At 35.7% G+C, this 17466-nt stretch overlaps 1 protein-coding gene across 1 annotated transcript; it reads right to left on the reverse strand.

The window, feature by feature from the left end:
* Positions 1–456: 456 nt before the first annotated feature.
* Positions 457–16485, reverse strand: ALB (albumin). Its single transcript, NM_001323778.1, is given in 15 exon segments — positions 457–621; positions 1893–1960; positions 2609–2741; positions 3907–4130; positions 4729–4867; positions 5894–5991; positions 7125–7257; positions 8468–8682; positions 9591–9720; positions 11489–11586; positions 12415–12547; positions 13109–13317; positions 14633–14765; positions 15643–15700; positions 16404–16485. Coding segments are annotated over 14 exon segments (1824 nt in total). The 5' UTR covers positions 16483–16485; the 3' UTR covers positions 457–621; positions 1893–1918.
* Between the last annotated feature and the right edge of the window lie 981 nt (positions 16486–17466).

Consider the following 17466-nt stretch of genomic DNA (forward strand, 5'->3'; position numbering starts at 1 on the left):
TCCTAATCTTCTCTTCCAATAATGCTTTTCCAAACTTGCTAAACTTCTTATACTTTACATGTATTGTCATGCTAAACTGTCTTAAATTTCTCCGATCAGTTTTTTCTCAATTCAATTAACTATCCTTACAATCATCTCTGTCTTGTTTGTCCCTCACATTTTTTATTGAGTCCTAGTAGTGAGAAAAAGTCGTGTTTTATATGCCTTACCTATTCCACAGCTTTTATTCTTTTATTCAGAATTACCATAATGTTAAAATATTAATTTGAATGTTTATAATCCACAACTTAGAAGAATATTAATGTTTCTTTTAATTAATTAGCCCATAGGGAACTAGAAGTCCACTACTGAAGTGCGGAAAGAGAGAATAATGGGACTTTCACAGAACCTACAGAATTTTCAGGATGGCCACATATCCTTGAAAGATAACAGTCCTGGACAATTATGTTAGATTGTTTTCATTTTTTTTTATTAATTGCAGCACAGAGAAAAGAGGCAAAATGTTTAAAGAAATTTGTGTTTTTTTAGACAGAGTGTTGGTTTTACACCAACAGAAAATAAAAACAGATGAATAAGCTCTGGGTCTTCATTTCTCTTTCTTTCTCTTATTCTCAGGGTAGGCTGAAAAACAAAAGGACAAATATAAGTACTATTTGTAAAATGGCATGTATTTTTCAAATCTATTCAAATGAATGCCAAATTGCTGAGATTATCTTTCTGCAATTTCTACCAATGAAAATAATTCAAACATTTCCTAGACTCATGGCAGCTGAATTCTTCTGTTGGGCTAGGGCAGAGGACACATCAATAAGTATTTTAAGTCCTTTCTTCATCACTGATATCATCAAACTCCTCAGGCTTCAAAGTCACAGGCTTTTCATCACTACTCCTCAGAGTCATTTACTTAACACCTACTTCTCACCTAAGTTAATTACAAACAGAAAAGGTGTCTTCTCAAAGTTAGATCTCTAGAAGGAAAATCTTGTCGTTTAGGACTAAAACAAGTCACATTTTGAAATAATAAAATTTGCAGAGATACGAAGTTGCTTTCTTGCTTGAATGCAAAATATGTAGGTATGATCATGTGGGCAAACAGTAAGTTAAAACCTGGTAGCAGAATGGATGCCACAGTGAATTTGGAAAATATGAAAAGAATTCATGTTAAAAAATGGTTGGACAACTTGCTTTAAAAAATAAATTTTATCCCATTTTTAAAATTCGGCCAAAATATTACAACCAAAATGGCTAAAACATGTTCATGTTCAAACATCTAAATTTTAAAGTGGGTCATGAGAAGAGAAATTCTATTAAAGCTCAGCATGTTGACACAGTGGAAACTTAGTAGCAAATTGTTCAGTGTAAAGTAAAGTTCATGTACAGTAGATCTATCATATTCGCCAACGCAATGAATTTGTTATTGAGTTATTAGGTTGAACCATGTGAAATGATTGCTATTCAACTGGTTTTTACCTACAACAATGCACTTTCATGTAGTATAGCTTAATACCTAAAGCATCCCACCACTGAACCATTTCTTAACTGAATGACTTGTCTACTGCGTTACATTCGGTTAGAACAGGACCGTTGCTGACTCTCAAGCTCTGGTCTGAATTTTGAATTGTGGCTCCACCTCTCACTAGCTGGGTGGTCCTTGGGTAAATTACTTAACCTATGCCTTTACCCAGCCCTTCATTTTCTCATCTGCAAGATGAGAATAATAATGGTACTCAATTCAGGCAAATATTTTGAAAATTAAATAACTTAAAATATATAAAGAGCATAGAACAGTGGTTGGCACTGGTCTATATGGCTCTTCACAAACGGTCAGTCAATTTCACTATTTTAATAAGAACTATTACAACTACTTTAAAAAACATCTAAGGTATAGTTACCTGAGATGCTCGTGATTGCGTTGTTTTTAGGCTAAGGCAAGTTGACTCGAAGCAACAAGTTTTGGACCCTGAATACAAAGAAAATGACCGATGTGGGGAAAATATTAGCATCACTATCAGGGTAAAACATCAACATTTGTACAGCCATTGGTGATTACAAAGTAATTTTACACACATCACGTCTTTTAATTCCAGTTTAGTACTAGAATCTCTAGAAGAAAGCTCACTGACATCTATTGCTCTCAAAGGAATAATAAGTTACTGTCAAGTCATAGGGGGAAATAGTAAATGATTCAGTCAGACATTTACACACAAACTTCCCCACTAACCTGTAAAAACAAGCACTCAGTTTCAACCAAAAACAAAACAGCCTTTTTCAAGAAAATGCTTAAATAAATTTATGTTTTGGTTTAATGATGTCTCTATCAAAAGATTTCAGGGCTTACAAATACTTCTATCTATATTCGTAAACATCACAACTTTGGAAACAGAATAAATGTTGCAAACATTTTATAATATGCTACAGTGCAGCAGGAGATTAAAAAAACAAAACAAGAGCTATGTAAGTCTTTTGTAAAACAATTGTATGTAGAATAAGATTCCTGTCTCACATGTACGGAGTGTCCTTCGGATACATAAACTTCTAACCCCTAGCTTGATCAAATTCAACAACAACAAAGGAGATTAGACACATTAAAATGAAGACAAGCCAGTACCTCCTCAGCAAAGCAGGCCTCTTTGTCCTCAGCTCCGCAGCACTTGGCTACAAAGGCTGAGAAATTTCCCAGGACAGTTTTCAGTTGTTCTTTTGTTGCCTTGGGCTTGTGTTTCACCAGTTCAGCAAGTGCACTGAGTATGAATGAAAAAAATAAAAGAAAGTTCACACACAGAAAGAAAAATAGAGATGGTGAAGGCGGTGGTGCTGTTTCTTAAGATTACGAACCTTGGAGCCAAGCAACTCTGGTTTGAGGCCCAGGCTTACCACTATAAGCTTCAATGTTCTTATTTGCATGAGGAGAAGAAAATCCACTTTCGTGGGGTTGGTGGAAGGATAGATAATCAATGTAAATTGCTCAATATCTGTAGTGCCAATAAATCAATAAATCTCTGTTCAATCAATCTCTGGAAAGGATTATGTCATTGCATTTATGCACTATGTAGATTATGGAAGTTATGCCATATTGAATTTTATAACTATTTAAGAGCTAAAAATGATCCTTAAAATTTTAATTATCTTGGACTCCATTTAAGAAGTTGCTACTCTGAGAATCTTTATATTTGGTTTTCGAAATTTTCCCAATTCAAAGTTACTGGTGGGGAGGTCATAGGAAATAAGATTATCCAAATTCATGGGAGCTGGCGCTTTTCTTTCACTGACATCTGCAAAGACAATAGTGCTAGAGAAGAGTGTTTGTGGGCATGAAAGATTTTACAATGTTACTCTTAAGTCTGTGGCCATGATCAGAACCCATCAGAGACGCTAACAACTTTCTGTTGCTAAATTTCATGGAATAATAACCCATTGTGACAGCAATAGGGAGCCAAGCCTCAGAACTCGCATTTCTAGTTGTTTTTCACCCAAGTTGAATTCTCAAAAGTCACATCTTAAGTGTTTGCTTTGCCTGTGGGCTGCCATAGAACAAACTTAGAATAACCATTCATGCCTAGAAATAAATTCTCCTATGATTTCTACTACCTAATTTCCTATCTGCACAAATGCATCAGTTAATTGTTCAGTTTTTCTACTGGACCTCACCTAAGATATTATTCTACTGCAGATTTTATCCATAATAGTACTCTGATTTGTAGTCAGGATTATGATACAGTGGCTTTTTCCTAAGAAAACAAAAAGCTATCCATTTTATTCTCGACACTTTTGTCAGCTTAATATGGCCAATACCTAAATACTCTTTTCTAAGGAATGTAATCACTACTTCATAAAAAGTTGCTCATTTCAATTTACAGTTCTCACTATCAAGACGACAAACACATGCAGTAATGAAATATTCCTCACGATTGTTTCTTGATTTGTTTCTCATCTTCAGGAAGTGTGCATATATCTGCATGGAAGGTGAATGTTTCAGCCTTAAATTCTTTGGGAACATATCCTTCATCGAGTTCCAGAGCAGAAAAGCATGGCCGTCTTTCCGCCAAGGAATCCGTGCAACATTTGGTAATCTTCTCGCTCACTGGTGTCTTCTCATGCAACACACACAACCGGTTCAGGGCCAAGGCCAGCTAAAGAGCAGACAGGAGAGCAGAAATTCAAAAGAAGCAGAATTAAAAGTTCTCCATGAACTCCTACTTACCAATGGACCAAAACAAGTGTTATATTTTAACTAGCAACATAGAATCCAAGGTTGACTTGAAGTAGTGATTTGCTTATCTTTAAAACTACAAACAATAAGGGACTTTTAAAACTCTTTTCTCTTTTAATTAAATATGTCCACATTTTAAGAATAATTCACTTGAGAAAATAATTGATTAAAATAATTTGAGGTGCATCCTGAGATATGCGTTGGAGTGAGGAGGAAATAGTCTTATACAATACAATAAAGAAAGACAAAGAAAGTAAAAATTGAGAAAATGCCAGGATGGAACACTGAAAGTTCATGAAATTTTTTCAAAACAGTTTATCATCTTTGGGATCTTATCTAAATCCTCATTCTGATGGTCAGGATACTATGGGTGACTGAGTCCTGCCTGCCACTACCCAGGCCCCACCACCCACCACACACACACACATTAGTCCACCCCTGCCTCTGAAAGTTAGCTTTGTCAATATCTAAAGGCAAAAAGTCATCATTATTAGCTTTATTATATTTAAAAGACTCACATGGTTTTCAGAACAGGGCAATCTTTCTGATTCAGGAAGTTTACAGCATCTGCTGCCCACTTTCCCCAGGGTCCTTCCAATCTCCACGAGAGTTGGAGTTGACACCTGGGGTGCTTTCTTGGTGTAACGAACTATGAGCCTGTGACAAAAAAGTCCATGTGTTTTTAGCCAGGCAAGAAACTGTCTTTGTCTAACATAGGAGGTCAAGCAGAGAATACTTAACCAAAATTAACTAAGATGGTTGTTCACTCATAACGTTATCTCCAGCTCCAGGTTGGTGGGATGGGATGGGGGAAGACCTTGTCCTAGGCGGCTAGCTAAGCCTGGCTCTGAATCCACCTGCACTGCATAATCTTGGGAAGCGCCTTTCCTTATTATAACTCAGTGACATAAATATATTTATTAACTGCTGCTTTCTTTCAATAAAACCTACTTAGAGCTTAATATATATCAGCACTGTGCTAAATTTGAAAGACAAAAATAAATTTTCTCACCTATGAAATGGAGGAAATATATCTGACTCAATAGGGATGGTACAAGGAGTAAATTAAAAGAAATAAAGTATGCAATCAACCTGGCATGGTACGTAGCATGTAATAATCATTTACTAAGAATGTCAATCACCACTGAAAGTCAATGTATGACCGTAATCTATTCAAGCAAAGAGACAATGTGTTGTTCATTGTTGTTACTCCTACCACACATAGTTAGAGGAGTGCTCACATGTGTAAGTGAACAATAAATATCTACTGAATAATATGCCCTTTCTTGTCTTTACCTCCACAGATAAGGCTCTATTAGATCAGGATATTGATTTATCAGCTTATTGAGCTACACTTTCAAGGCCTACTCTTTCCTGTTCTGTAAAGCACTGCTGTATTTGGTTTGCCTGTAAACTATTCCTTCACCTTCAAGGGGCATCTTCAGCTCCTATAACCCAAGATTTGATATTTTCCCTCCCAGACCAATTTTTCAAACTGCACTCAAATGTAGACCTCTCCATTCCATCAACTATTTTATCCCTTTCTCCTCTTTCTTGATGGAGGGTGATTAGAAATACATACTGTATTTTCACAATTAAAAGTTGTATGATAGGTGGTCTAAATATTGTCTTAAATAATTACTAATTGTTAAAAAAAATTAGCCAATAAACAAAAATACTTACGCATTTTGAAAGTCATACTCTCCAACCTCTTCAAAAAGGTCACAGTTTTTCTTGACTAAACTCTTAGGCTCCTCCACAAGAGGTGTAAACTGATCAAACTGAAAGATAAGAGAATTGCGTTTACAGTGTTCCACCTGAGGACCAGAGGCGGGCTGGTTTTCACTCCTCTCGGCAGAGGGAGAGCCGTCCTCCTTTCTGCCCAAAGTCATGTAAATAGATCTTTAATGACAAATCTAATATGTCCAAACTGTTTATTTTGTTTGGCCAGGCTGTATAGTGCAAGTGATGAAGAATATTCAGACTCCAGAGTGCGACTGCTGGCATTTGTGCCAGGCCATCTACTCAACTTTACTTCCCATCTCCTAGCTTTAGAACCCTCATCTCTAAAGTGAGGATGAAGATGGAACTCACCTCAGAGAGCTGCTTTGTAAACCACCTGAGTTAATGAAATTAAAACAGTGCCTGGACCATGGTAAAAGCTCAATAAAGGATGGCTATGGTTATAAGTATCATTATTACTAAGCTACCTCTCCAGCTGGATCCTGAGCTCTCTGAGATAAGAGAGTCTACCTTGGTCATTGGTTCCAGTATGGTACCTGGCATATAGCAAGTTCTTGGTAAAGGAAAGAATGACTTTCCTCTGATTCTGAAGTTTGAAAATTACTATATATGCTAGGAGTGCTAAATATCTTAAATATGCCAAAATTCTATTTTCACATAGCTAAATATGCTAAAAATCCTCCAGATGAGATTTCCACTCCTTACTTAATTTCCTGTAAAACTATTCTAAAACTTTCTCAAAAAGATTTCAAAATATTGTAAGTGAAGAGATTTCACAACCTTCCTCAAGATACTAATTCTTGACACTTGATAAATCTTGGAATTAGGTTAATATTCTTTATATCTAAGTTAAACCTCTTCTAATTAACATTTAATTTTACTTCATCTTATTTTGCTCTCAGGAGTGTGAAAGAGAGAAAAAGCATGGTCAAGATTTTATGAAATGAGACTGCTCTCTTCAGATCCTTCTTTTTTAAAGCCTATTCTAGGTTTTATTAACCATTCTATTTAAGGCTATTTTTCCTATAATGTTTAAGAGTACAGAATTGAAACCATCTCAAGAAAAGATCTAAATTGCACTATATAATGTTTTACAATCTTGTATTATTTTTCTTTCTTATTATTGGGACCATCAGTCAAAGAGCTGCATTTTTCCCTTGAAGAAACCTACCACTGTGGCGTAGCACGCAGGAGGGTCGGCCTCCGCACAGCACTTCTCCAGCGTGGCTTCATATGTCTTGGCAATTCTCAACAGCAAGGAGACGGAGTAATCAGGATGCCTTCTTGAGTATTCATACAAAAACCTAATTAAGATGAAGATAAAATAGATTTAGATGGACAAATGAGCAAGAGAAATCACAGAACTAACCACAAGAGTAACTCATATCCCAAGTATCTGAATTTGACTAACCTCCATGCAGTAAACCTTAGTGGCTAAGGGCTTGGGGTACAGAGTTAAAGCTACCTGCATTCAAATTGTGGCTCTGCCACTTATTTTACTATATCACCTGAGGCAACTTATTAAAATTAGCAGGGCCTTAGTTTCCTCTTCTGCAGAAGGGGATAATAACAGTACCGACCCCACGAGGCAGGTTGTGAGAAATACATGACATAATCTACACAAAACACACACTGTCTGGCACAGATTAAATGTCGGGTGAATGATACCTATTATTATTATGTATATTTTGTTTGATTTTGACTACACCTCTAAAAGGTTCCGATAGATAGATAGATAGAGATATATTCTTAAATTTTTCTATTTCCTCTCTGTATGAGTGAAATCTTAAAGGCTACATAATTTTATGAAACATTATTTAGTGCACAGAATACTATTATAATCCAACAACAAAAATGCAAAGTTTATCACCACGCTTACTGACTATATATAATCATTTATTTTGTCATTTGATTGTGTGTTGCCTTGCCATGTTACTGGATTTCTGGACTTTTCAAGCAAATATAAAACAGCTGGTGGCAGACTCTGTACTTCTCTTTATACCTCTTTGTTGCTGTCAGATAGCTATAGATAGATAGATAGATAGATAGATAGATGATAGGTGATAGATAGATAGATGATAGATAGATAGCTATAAAGATGTATTACATATATTCATACGTATACATTATGGTCAGTTCAAGAAATACTCTTTGAATGAATAAATGAATAAATAATATGTATGTAATTTATGTATACACAAAATGTTTCTAGAGATATTTCTAGAAATATGCCTAAGGAGTAAGGAAGGGGGGTAAAAATAGAAACTTATTTGTTACTTTGTACTCTTTTCTATTGACTGAGCTTTTGCCCTGAGCATGTGTGTGTTATGTTATGACAATTTTTTAAAATTAATTAATTTTTTCCAAAAAGTTATAAAAGCTGGGAGAGGGAAGGATAAAGAAGCATTGTAGACAACACGGAAATTGTAGTAACTCCAAAGGAAAGCCTAGAATATCTTCCTAAATCCTGAGACCATCTAAAAGCTATGAAAGGATAATTCCTCATCCACTTACGTGCCCAGGAAGACATCTTTGGCATCCTTATAGTGTTTGCAGATTTCCTTATCTTCAGCAAAATCAGCAGCTAATGCAGGCAGGTCACTAGGTAGGTCATCTTCTTTCACCTCGGCAATGCAGTGGGATTTTTGCAACAAAGGTTTATCACAGCATGCTTTCAGTTTGCCAGAGATTGAATCTTGATGTTCACATATGTACTTGGTAAGATCCGCCTAGAAGCAAGTTGATGGAAATTGTTCAATGTAAATTGACGTCACTACACTTTCTTCCCAGGACTTTATTATGTTGGCAGAACATGTTCATTGTATTCTAAGACTATACATACGTCAACCTGCCTTCTATGAACACTTCCAGCCTGTTTCCTTAGCCTGGAGACTCAGAACGACTAAAACATTTCTACTGAATTGAAAAAACTAGTCAGTAGCAGGGGCTCATATCAATTATTTATTAATTTTATAATTAAGGCATTTAAGTTTTTAAATTAAAACTCAGTGTTGTTTTTCCAAATATTTTCCCAAAATAAAGTGCCGGCATTTTGAAACCATAATAACTAAAGTGTGAGAAATTTTTGAAAAATTAGTCAAGATCATAGTCACAGGCCCCACTTAGACATGGAAAATATCTGCCTTAAATTTTCAAGAAAGCGTCCTGAGAGATTAGGATTCTGGTATTTGGTCATATTTTTAAGTTTGGCGAAAAGTGATATCATGCTAAATATTTGCATATTTAACACAGAGAGTAAATTAAGAGAGAATATAAAGAAAAAACCTCATAATTTCCAAAGGTCTCTTCAGATACCAGCCCTTCTCCAACTCCACTCACCTCCCAAAAAAATCTCTAAGAAATTTACCTTTTTAGCTCTTCTACTTCAGTTTAAACCTTTGTCCTCAGTTAGAGTATGACGGAAAGGGATTACAAATTAGGGAATGTTTGTCAGATCACTTACTGAGTAGGTTAGCCAGATTTAAAAAAAGGAACACAAGACAGGGAAAGGATTGCATAGATTACAGCACAGGAGACCATCTTGACTCACTGTCAGTTGTCGCCGATGATACTAAACAGATTGATTCAACCAACTTAAGCATGTAAGTTACAAAAAAGCACACTGAAGATTCTTTACCCTGTCATCGGCACATTCAAGCAGGTCACCGTGGCAGCATTCCTTGTGGACTTTGGTAAGATCTGTCACTATCTTGGAAACCTCTGCAAAGTCAGCCTTGGGAAATTTCTGGCTCAGGCGAGCTACTGACCTAAAAAGGAAATTCTTCTATCAAAATACTATTAACATGCAATATTTTATGTGAAAGCATCAGGAAAATACTACTTCTAACAAGAAAATTCAGATAAAATAATACATAGAAATAATCTGTAAAATTAATTAGTTCTTATTTTAATTCTAGTTCTGAACCAAATTGTTCTCTTAGAGCAACATGTCTTCTTAGAGCAGAATTACCCATTGTAAGAATTGTCCATTGTAATTATCCACTGTATGTGGTGTACAGAAGTCCAGCGATGCATAAACGCAGAAACCAAAGAGGGATTCTACAGGAGGAGACATGCTGAGCCACATCAGGTTTGGAGACCAGATCTGAACTTCGAGATCTGGCTTTCCTGCTTATAAGTAGTGTAACCCTAGGCAGGTTACTTCAGCTCTCCAATCTTCAGCCTCTGCAGAGTCACAACAGTAGGCTAAAGCAAAAGATTGTTCTGAGGACTAAAGTACATAATGCATATGAAAGCATTTTATAAACTGGGAAGTGCCATACAAACTCTAGTGAGCTTTTTTTTTTTTGGGAGGAAGATTAGCCCTGAGCTAACATCTGCTGCCAATCCTCCTCTTTTTTGCTGAGGAAGACTGGCCCTGAGCTAACATCCATGCCCATCTTCCTCTACTTTGTACATGGGACGCGTACCACAGCATGGCTTCCCAAGCGGTGCCATGTGCGCACCCGGGATCCGAACCAGGGAACCCCTGGCTGCTGAAGAGGAATGCACGAACTTAACCGCCGTGCCATTACCGGGCAGCCCTCTAGTTAGCTTTTTTAATCAATTACAACACGTTCTTCCTGACTTCTAAAGGTCTCTGAGAAAAGAAATTTCATAACTTTTGCAAAATTAGGGAGTTTTGATTAAGCATACTTTTACCAAGAAATTAATCCAGCACAGTCTCTAAACATGATGACAAGATGTAAAAGGCCAATATCCACATGATTTCTCAAATCCTTTCAGAGTTACATAAATCTGATAAAAGGTACTTCTTCCACAAAAGCAATCATAACCTGTTTGACTGTGCATCATTTCATGTTGGGGTTGCTTTGCTTATGGATTTGGTTGATTTTGATAATGTAGAAGGTAGAGATTACATGCAAAGATAGTTCAAAGGATGGTTTCCAAGGAGCTTGCAAAATGTTGCTTATTTTTATTTTATCTCCTGTTCACATTGGTTCATTGTTGACTAGCAAGTAAAGGATTGGGGAGGGGGCATTTTTCTTGGCTTGGATACTATTGAAGGATGCTTCTAGAACCAGCTAAGTCATATGAAAAGAGAGGGCCTGGGGGAAAAAAAGAGATTAACAGTAGAGCTGGAGCTATGAAAAATGAGAAGTAACCTTGATGGCTGTACTTAATTATCAGAATATAAAACGACAGACACTTTCAGATAATTGGGGGCAGGGGAAGATAAAATTAAATGAAAGCTCCTAATTATAGCTCTATAAAAACTGTGGACTGTTAGAATAAGATCCTTAGTTTTTAGAGATAAATAGGGGTTTAAATACCTGTCGTAGAAGGACAAAAAAGATGTCCTGTAAGTTCTTTGACTACTTAGAAAAAATATGATAAAAAATAATGGCGAATTGTGATTGATGCTCTGGTTTTCACCTCTGTTAAATTTTTACCTTTTAGACAACCAAATGGATGCATGTGAAAGCACTGTGTAAAATACTGTATAAATGCACAATTCTGTCAGCTGAGCCGTCATCATTTACATCATAAAGACGCAAACTAAGTTTAAAATACCATGCTTTGAAAGCTCTCTCCCCAAATTTTTGGAAACTGGAGCACTTGAGTCTCTCTTTGGCAGATGAAAGCAGTATTCTTTCCTTCAAAGCATCAAGCTGTAAAAAGAAATTATTTTAGAAAAATTAAAAGAGAAAAATTCTAAGCGAAAACCCCTTCTTAAGTTCAGATGAGACTATGCCAAATTAAATTTTAAAGAGATAACTGACACCTAAATTGCCAAGTGCTCACTATTGGTAAATAATTATTTTGCTACGTAGGGAGAGGAAAAATCAGCCTGGCGCTAGCAGAAGACTCTAGGTATTTAGGAACCAGGATGGAGGCATTGCCAGGGAAAAGGGAACTGAAAAGAAAAATGGAAGAACTGAGTACACTAATATCTCAGGGAATATAACTTTACTGATTTCTTAATTTTGCATGTAATTCATTTCAATCTCTCTTCCACCAACTTTCATAACATCAATAAACTCCCTAAAATACAAAATAAATATTTATGGAGTGAACAAATAAACCCAGGCTTCTAGATGCAGTTAAATTCTCTACTTAGAATTCCATCACCCCTCTCCTCCAATAAAAAAGGCTCATGAAAAGATAAACCAAAACTGTGCCTCCTTGCCATGCAATTTTACAGATGAGTTTCTGTATTTCATGACAGTGACCAGCACCATAAAAAGAAGGGGGATATTTAGAGGCATACACAGTGATGCCCTCTGTCAGATCCACTTTGACAAACTTTAGAAGGAGGAATGGGAGATCGGAGGCCTTCAAAATGGGAAAGATCTTTGTGGAAGATAAGAGTGAAGAAGGCTTTTTTGACCATGTAAAGAAGTTTATATCAGAGACTTAGTTTCCCTAAATATGGCCACAAGATCCTCCAAATCTGAGGCTAGATTATGAATTAGTTCTTCTATTCTTCTGGGGAATACCTTCGGTATCAGACAGCCAGCTTTATCATCAGCTGGACAGCATTCTGTAAAATCTGCTTTATATTCCTCAGCGTGGAAAAGGAGTTCTGGGCCGTAAAAGTAAGGATGTCTTCTGGCAACTTCATACAGGTATCTAAATGTTTTAAAAGAAAAACAGTCATTTTTCTATAGCAGACAGTATTACGGGAACAATTGTAATGGACCATTCTCCTCAGAGCCTCTAAAACCCAAACACATCTAATATACCTATTAAGCTCAATTTGCTTATGATGACCTTGCCTTTGTCATTCTTAAATCAGTGAAAAGGTTAAACTTATGTACAAACTTACATATATATACATATGTATACATGCATCTGTATGAAATAGTTAAATTTTGGTGATCTAACATTGACTAAAATGAAATCAAACCTGAGAATAAATAAATATATATCTTCATAACATTTTAACACATGTCAATCTCAAATTTTTTCATATAGATTATATCCTCTTTCAATAAACTCTAAAAGATCTTCAATGAAATTTTTTATGGTGTAGAATTGTATAGTATCAACTACTCCTTCTTTGAAAATTGTCATTAGAACAAAAGCTTCCAAGTCTTAATGTTGAAAATATTTTTGTTTATAGTCATTGTTATCATGTCTTGACCGATTCCATAATTTTTAATTTTCAAGGACAAAAACCTGATTACTTACTTTCCCAGAAACTTGTCTGGATCTTCCTGGAAGGCGGCGCACTGAGCGTCCGGTTCTGGTTTCAGCTTGGGGAGGTTCGGGTGATCATCTTTGTGTGTCAGGAAGCATTCATTTCTCTCAGGTTCTTGTTTTTCACAGCAGTCAGCCAGTTCACCGTAGGTTGCGCGAAGAGTTGCAACTGTACACAGTTTATCTCCAAAAAGAGTATGCTAAATGGAAGACAGCAGGCTTCAAATTGCTGGGCAGTACTTTATTTTCTTTATACCCAAACAACAGTATAAAAAATTTAATATACTGGTAAACCTTGGTCAGGAAATCATAAAAATCCACTTTTGCCTCAGGTTTAGAGAGTTTCTCCTGATTGAACCGTCTATGTGCGATTTTCATCAGAGTTAACTGGCACACTATTACTTATAGCGGATAAAACAGGAGGGCAAAAAGACCATCAATGGCTCTAAGGAATGAACATTACTTCTATTTCCGACTGAGGATAACAGCTAGGAGAGTGATCCTTACAATGAAAAATCAAGAAAAAATAATCCTCCAAGTGGCAAGTGAATTTACATTAGGGAGGAAAGTATTCAGATAGTTTCTCATTTGATCTGATCCTTTTTGAGAGGTACAGCTTTTTAGTAGACACCATTCAAAGCCCAAGAGTAACACAACCTACTATATATTAATTGTTATTACATTAAAATAAAGATCTTTTTCATCCTAGAAACATTTGCCTAAAAGCCCATTCCATTAAATGAATCCTTTCTATTCACATTCATTTTTATTATGAAATAATTGTAACTTCAGGGAAAATACACTGCTCGAGACAGAATTTATTAATTTTCAAAAAAAAACACGCAATTTTTAAATTCATCTTTAAAGCCGTAATATTGTGTGGAGTTAAAGTACTGATTCTGCTTTGAGGGAGGGATACCCATAGGGAGAAATAGGAGGAAGAAAGGCTTCAGTGATAAATTAAAAATGGGCTTGTTCCCAGGAAAGTGTGTACAGATTGAGTGGTGAGAGAAATATAAACCTCTCCTTATATTGAAGACCTATCCAGAAATACCAAAACTCCAAAGTCCTTCAAAATGAACCAATGCCCTGAGTTTTTATTGTATGTAAAAATATCCCTAAAATGAGGAATATGTAGATGCACTATTATTTTATCCAGGTAACAAATCGGCAAGGAAATCAGTTGAGTGCTTTCTAAACATAAAACCATGCTATAATTATTAACCTCTTTGAAAAGAAGTCATAACTTTAAAAGACTTTTACAAACGACAAATTTCCATTTAAGTAAATTATGGCTATTGTGTGTGGTCTCAATAAAGAAACGTTTTTAAAACTGTGGGTAGAGCTAGAACGCGTCTACCACAGAAGAAACGATGGCTACCCCCTTCTGAGTGTTGCTTATAAATGTGGTCATTAGCAATAATTGAGATAACTAAAATGAGATTTTCTTCCATTGAAATGCTCAGGATTACATAAAAGAAGAAGAAATAATATTCAAAATCAGAATGTACTTACAAGTGACTTGTCACAATTTTCAGCTGACTCATCAGCAGCACATTTTTTTGCAAATTCAGTTACTTCATTCACTAATTTTACGTGGTCCTCAAATGGGCACTGCTGGAGATACTGAGAAAAGGCAACCAGCACCCTGAAGCAAAGGACATAGAAAAACGCAGCATAATAACATTTTAACGTAAAGTAGGTTACTATGCTAGAGAACAAATTGTGTATCTGTATACATTCTATATTTTATACATCTTTCTTACTATTGTTTAGAAAGCCTGTTCACATCAGCTATTATCTGAGGCCTAACCAGGCACACGTGGCTTTCTAAGCAAAGAAGCTGTGTATTTCCACCAAGTTTAAATATATGTGTGTGCGTGTCAGTAGACGTACACATATAGAACAAGCAAGCCAAATGTATTCTAAATGGATGTAATTGTTAAGACAAGGATCATAACATAGGCCCTTTGACTGATTAAAACAAAAAACTAAAATCACGCAATCTCATTTAATCAGGCTTTAGAATGAGATTGACCTTTAAAAAGTAAACTGTTTTCTCAGTTTTTACAAGATTAAAACAATGTTAAAATGCTCTCAAGAAACCACAGATGAATTTGCTAGGTAAGGGAATGCAGTAAGTGAGTTGTGAAAGGAACCATACAGTAAAGTCTTCCCCACCGTGCGCGTTATACAAGAGTTCCAGAGCCACGCTATCCTATTGAGTAGCCACTAGCCACATGTGACCACATAGATTTAAATAAATGACAATTAAATATTGTCTGAATTTTTGGTCCTCAGTTGCACTTGCCATTTTTAAGTATTTAGTAGCCACATGTGGCCAATGGTGACCACATTGGACAACACTGATACAGAATATTTCCATCAATGCAGAAAATTCTATTAGACAGTACTGTTCCAGAGTCTGGACCCTGATGACAAGGGAACATAAAAACTTCAGAATAATAACCAAGACTACTAGAAACATTAAATTTGACTCTTCAGTGTTTAATATTTTAACTTACAGGCCTTTGAAATGTTTTTCTCCCAAATCATTAAACCGATGAGCAATCTCACTCTTGTCTGGGGGAAAAAAAGAAAAAAAAAGCACCAAAAGATTTGTTTAAATTCTGAAGAAAACAACTGGTTATAATGTTCCTTTTTATATTTCTCTCCATTTGATTTAGGTATTCATTTGCCCCCAAATATTGGTCTTTGATCCCTACAGAAAATCTTAGGATGATGGTAAACTATTCTTCTGCATTTAAACGAAGTGTTATTCAATCAATGATATTATTTGAAAAATCATTAAAATCATCAAATATCTATAGCTTTATATTCATACTTGGAGAAGATCTAATGCTCTTGTAGAATCTATTAACAGCTACTGAGAGGACCGTTGAAATGAAAGATATAAGTACAAACTCTATTTATAAGATTAATGACACAGATTTTGGTTTTGACTTTATAAAGCAAGGTGCAGTAGGTAGGCCCTTAGGAATCCAGAGCTTCAACTGTATTCTGTGAGGTTTATGCCACTCCTTCTAAGTTCCTTCATGAGCAAAAGGAAATTACAGTTACTAAGCAATTCTGACCATTTTTTTCACCTAAGATGTTAGAAATATATTAATAACTTCTTAAGGATTCATAAATACAAAATATCATCACAGACTAGAAATAGATGCTAAAGAAAAACTTACTTCTTTAAAGATGCAGGGTTTACTGAAACTTTCTTTTACTAGGAAAATAAAATACAAGTTGAACAGTAGAAAAATAGAGTTCTTACGTGTATCACGACGCAACACGCCTCTGGAATAAGCAGAGCTGAAGAGAAAGAGAAGGGAAACAAAGGTTACCCACTGCATTGTGCCAAAGGCTTATGAAGTTGATAGGAGAGAAAAGCTAGGAGAAATAGAGAGAAATTAGCACTAATATACTTCTTTCACCAATAATTATAGATTATTAACTAGACTCATCTTTGTATTCATTGGCTCCCAACTGATTACAAAATTTACAATATTCTTGCCAAACAATTGTTTGACTAATCTGTTGCGTATGTTTGCCATCTGGAACTGTTTTCTTCACAAGACCTGGTCAATTCATTAAAGTTATGTAAAACATCTTATCAAATTTTACATAAGAGTTTAAACGATTTGTACCTATTATTCATTACCATGTTCTTTATCTGTGATTTCCCATTTGAACATTTTAGTTTTCAATATTTGCAAAAATTTAACCAAACCAACACCTTAGCTTGGAAGTAAGACATACTAAAAGAGCTCAGCTCCGAATTGTATCCATTACTAATTCCAAGTGTGTCTTTATTGATAAATAATGAAAAATTTACACACACACAAACACACACACAGAGGGCATCCATGTCTTTTTCATTCTTCTGAAACTCTTCTGTCTGAAAAAGCTGCAAACTAAGAAAAAGCCATAACAACTACTAAAATGGATATTCATGAATTCTACATTTCCATCCCAGCACTGGCCCACGAGTGATTCAGTCCCTGCAGTCGGATGCTTAGATGCAAGGCAGGTATCTCTCACTGTATGTTTCATTAAAGAGACAGGGAAGAAAATAGGTGCAAATGACGGTAATGACGATCTTCGCCGTCATAATATACACAGGACAGTCTGAGCCCTGATTACACCTCTAGAGGTTATAAGAATCCTAGGCCCTCTTCACCAGGCATCATATTCCTTCCATCCTTGTTTCACACTTTTTTCCTTTCTCCCTTTTAATAAAAAGAAAAGTCACCTGCTCTTCTTTAACATTATTTTAAATTTCAAAATAAATTTAGCCTTATGTCTAAAAACAAAGCAAAGCAAAGATAATTTTTCAA

The sequence above is a fragment of the Equus asinus genome, chromosome 3, assembly GCF_041296235.1.
Source record: "Equus asinus isolate D_3611 breed Donkey chromosome 3, EquAss-T2T_v2, whole genome shotgun sequence".
Lineage (NCBI taxonomy): Eukaryota > Metazoa > Chordata > Mammalia > Perissodactyla > Equidae > Equus > Equus asinus.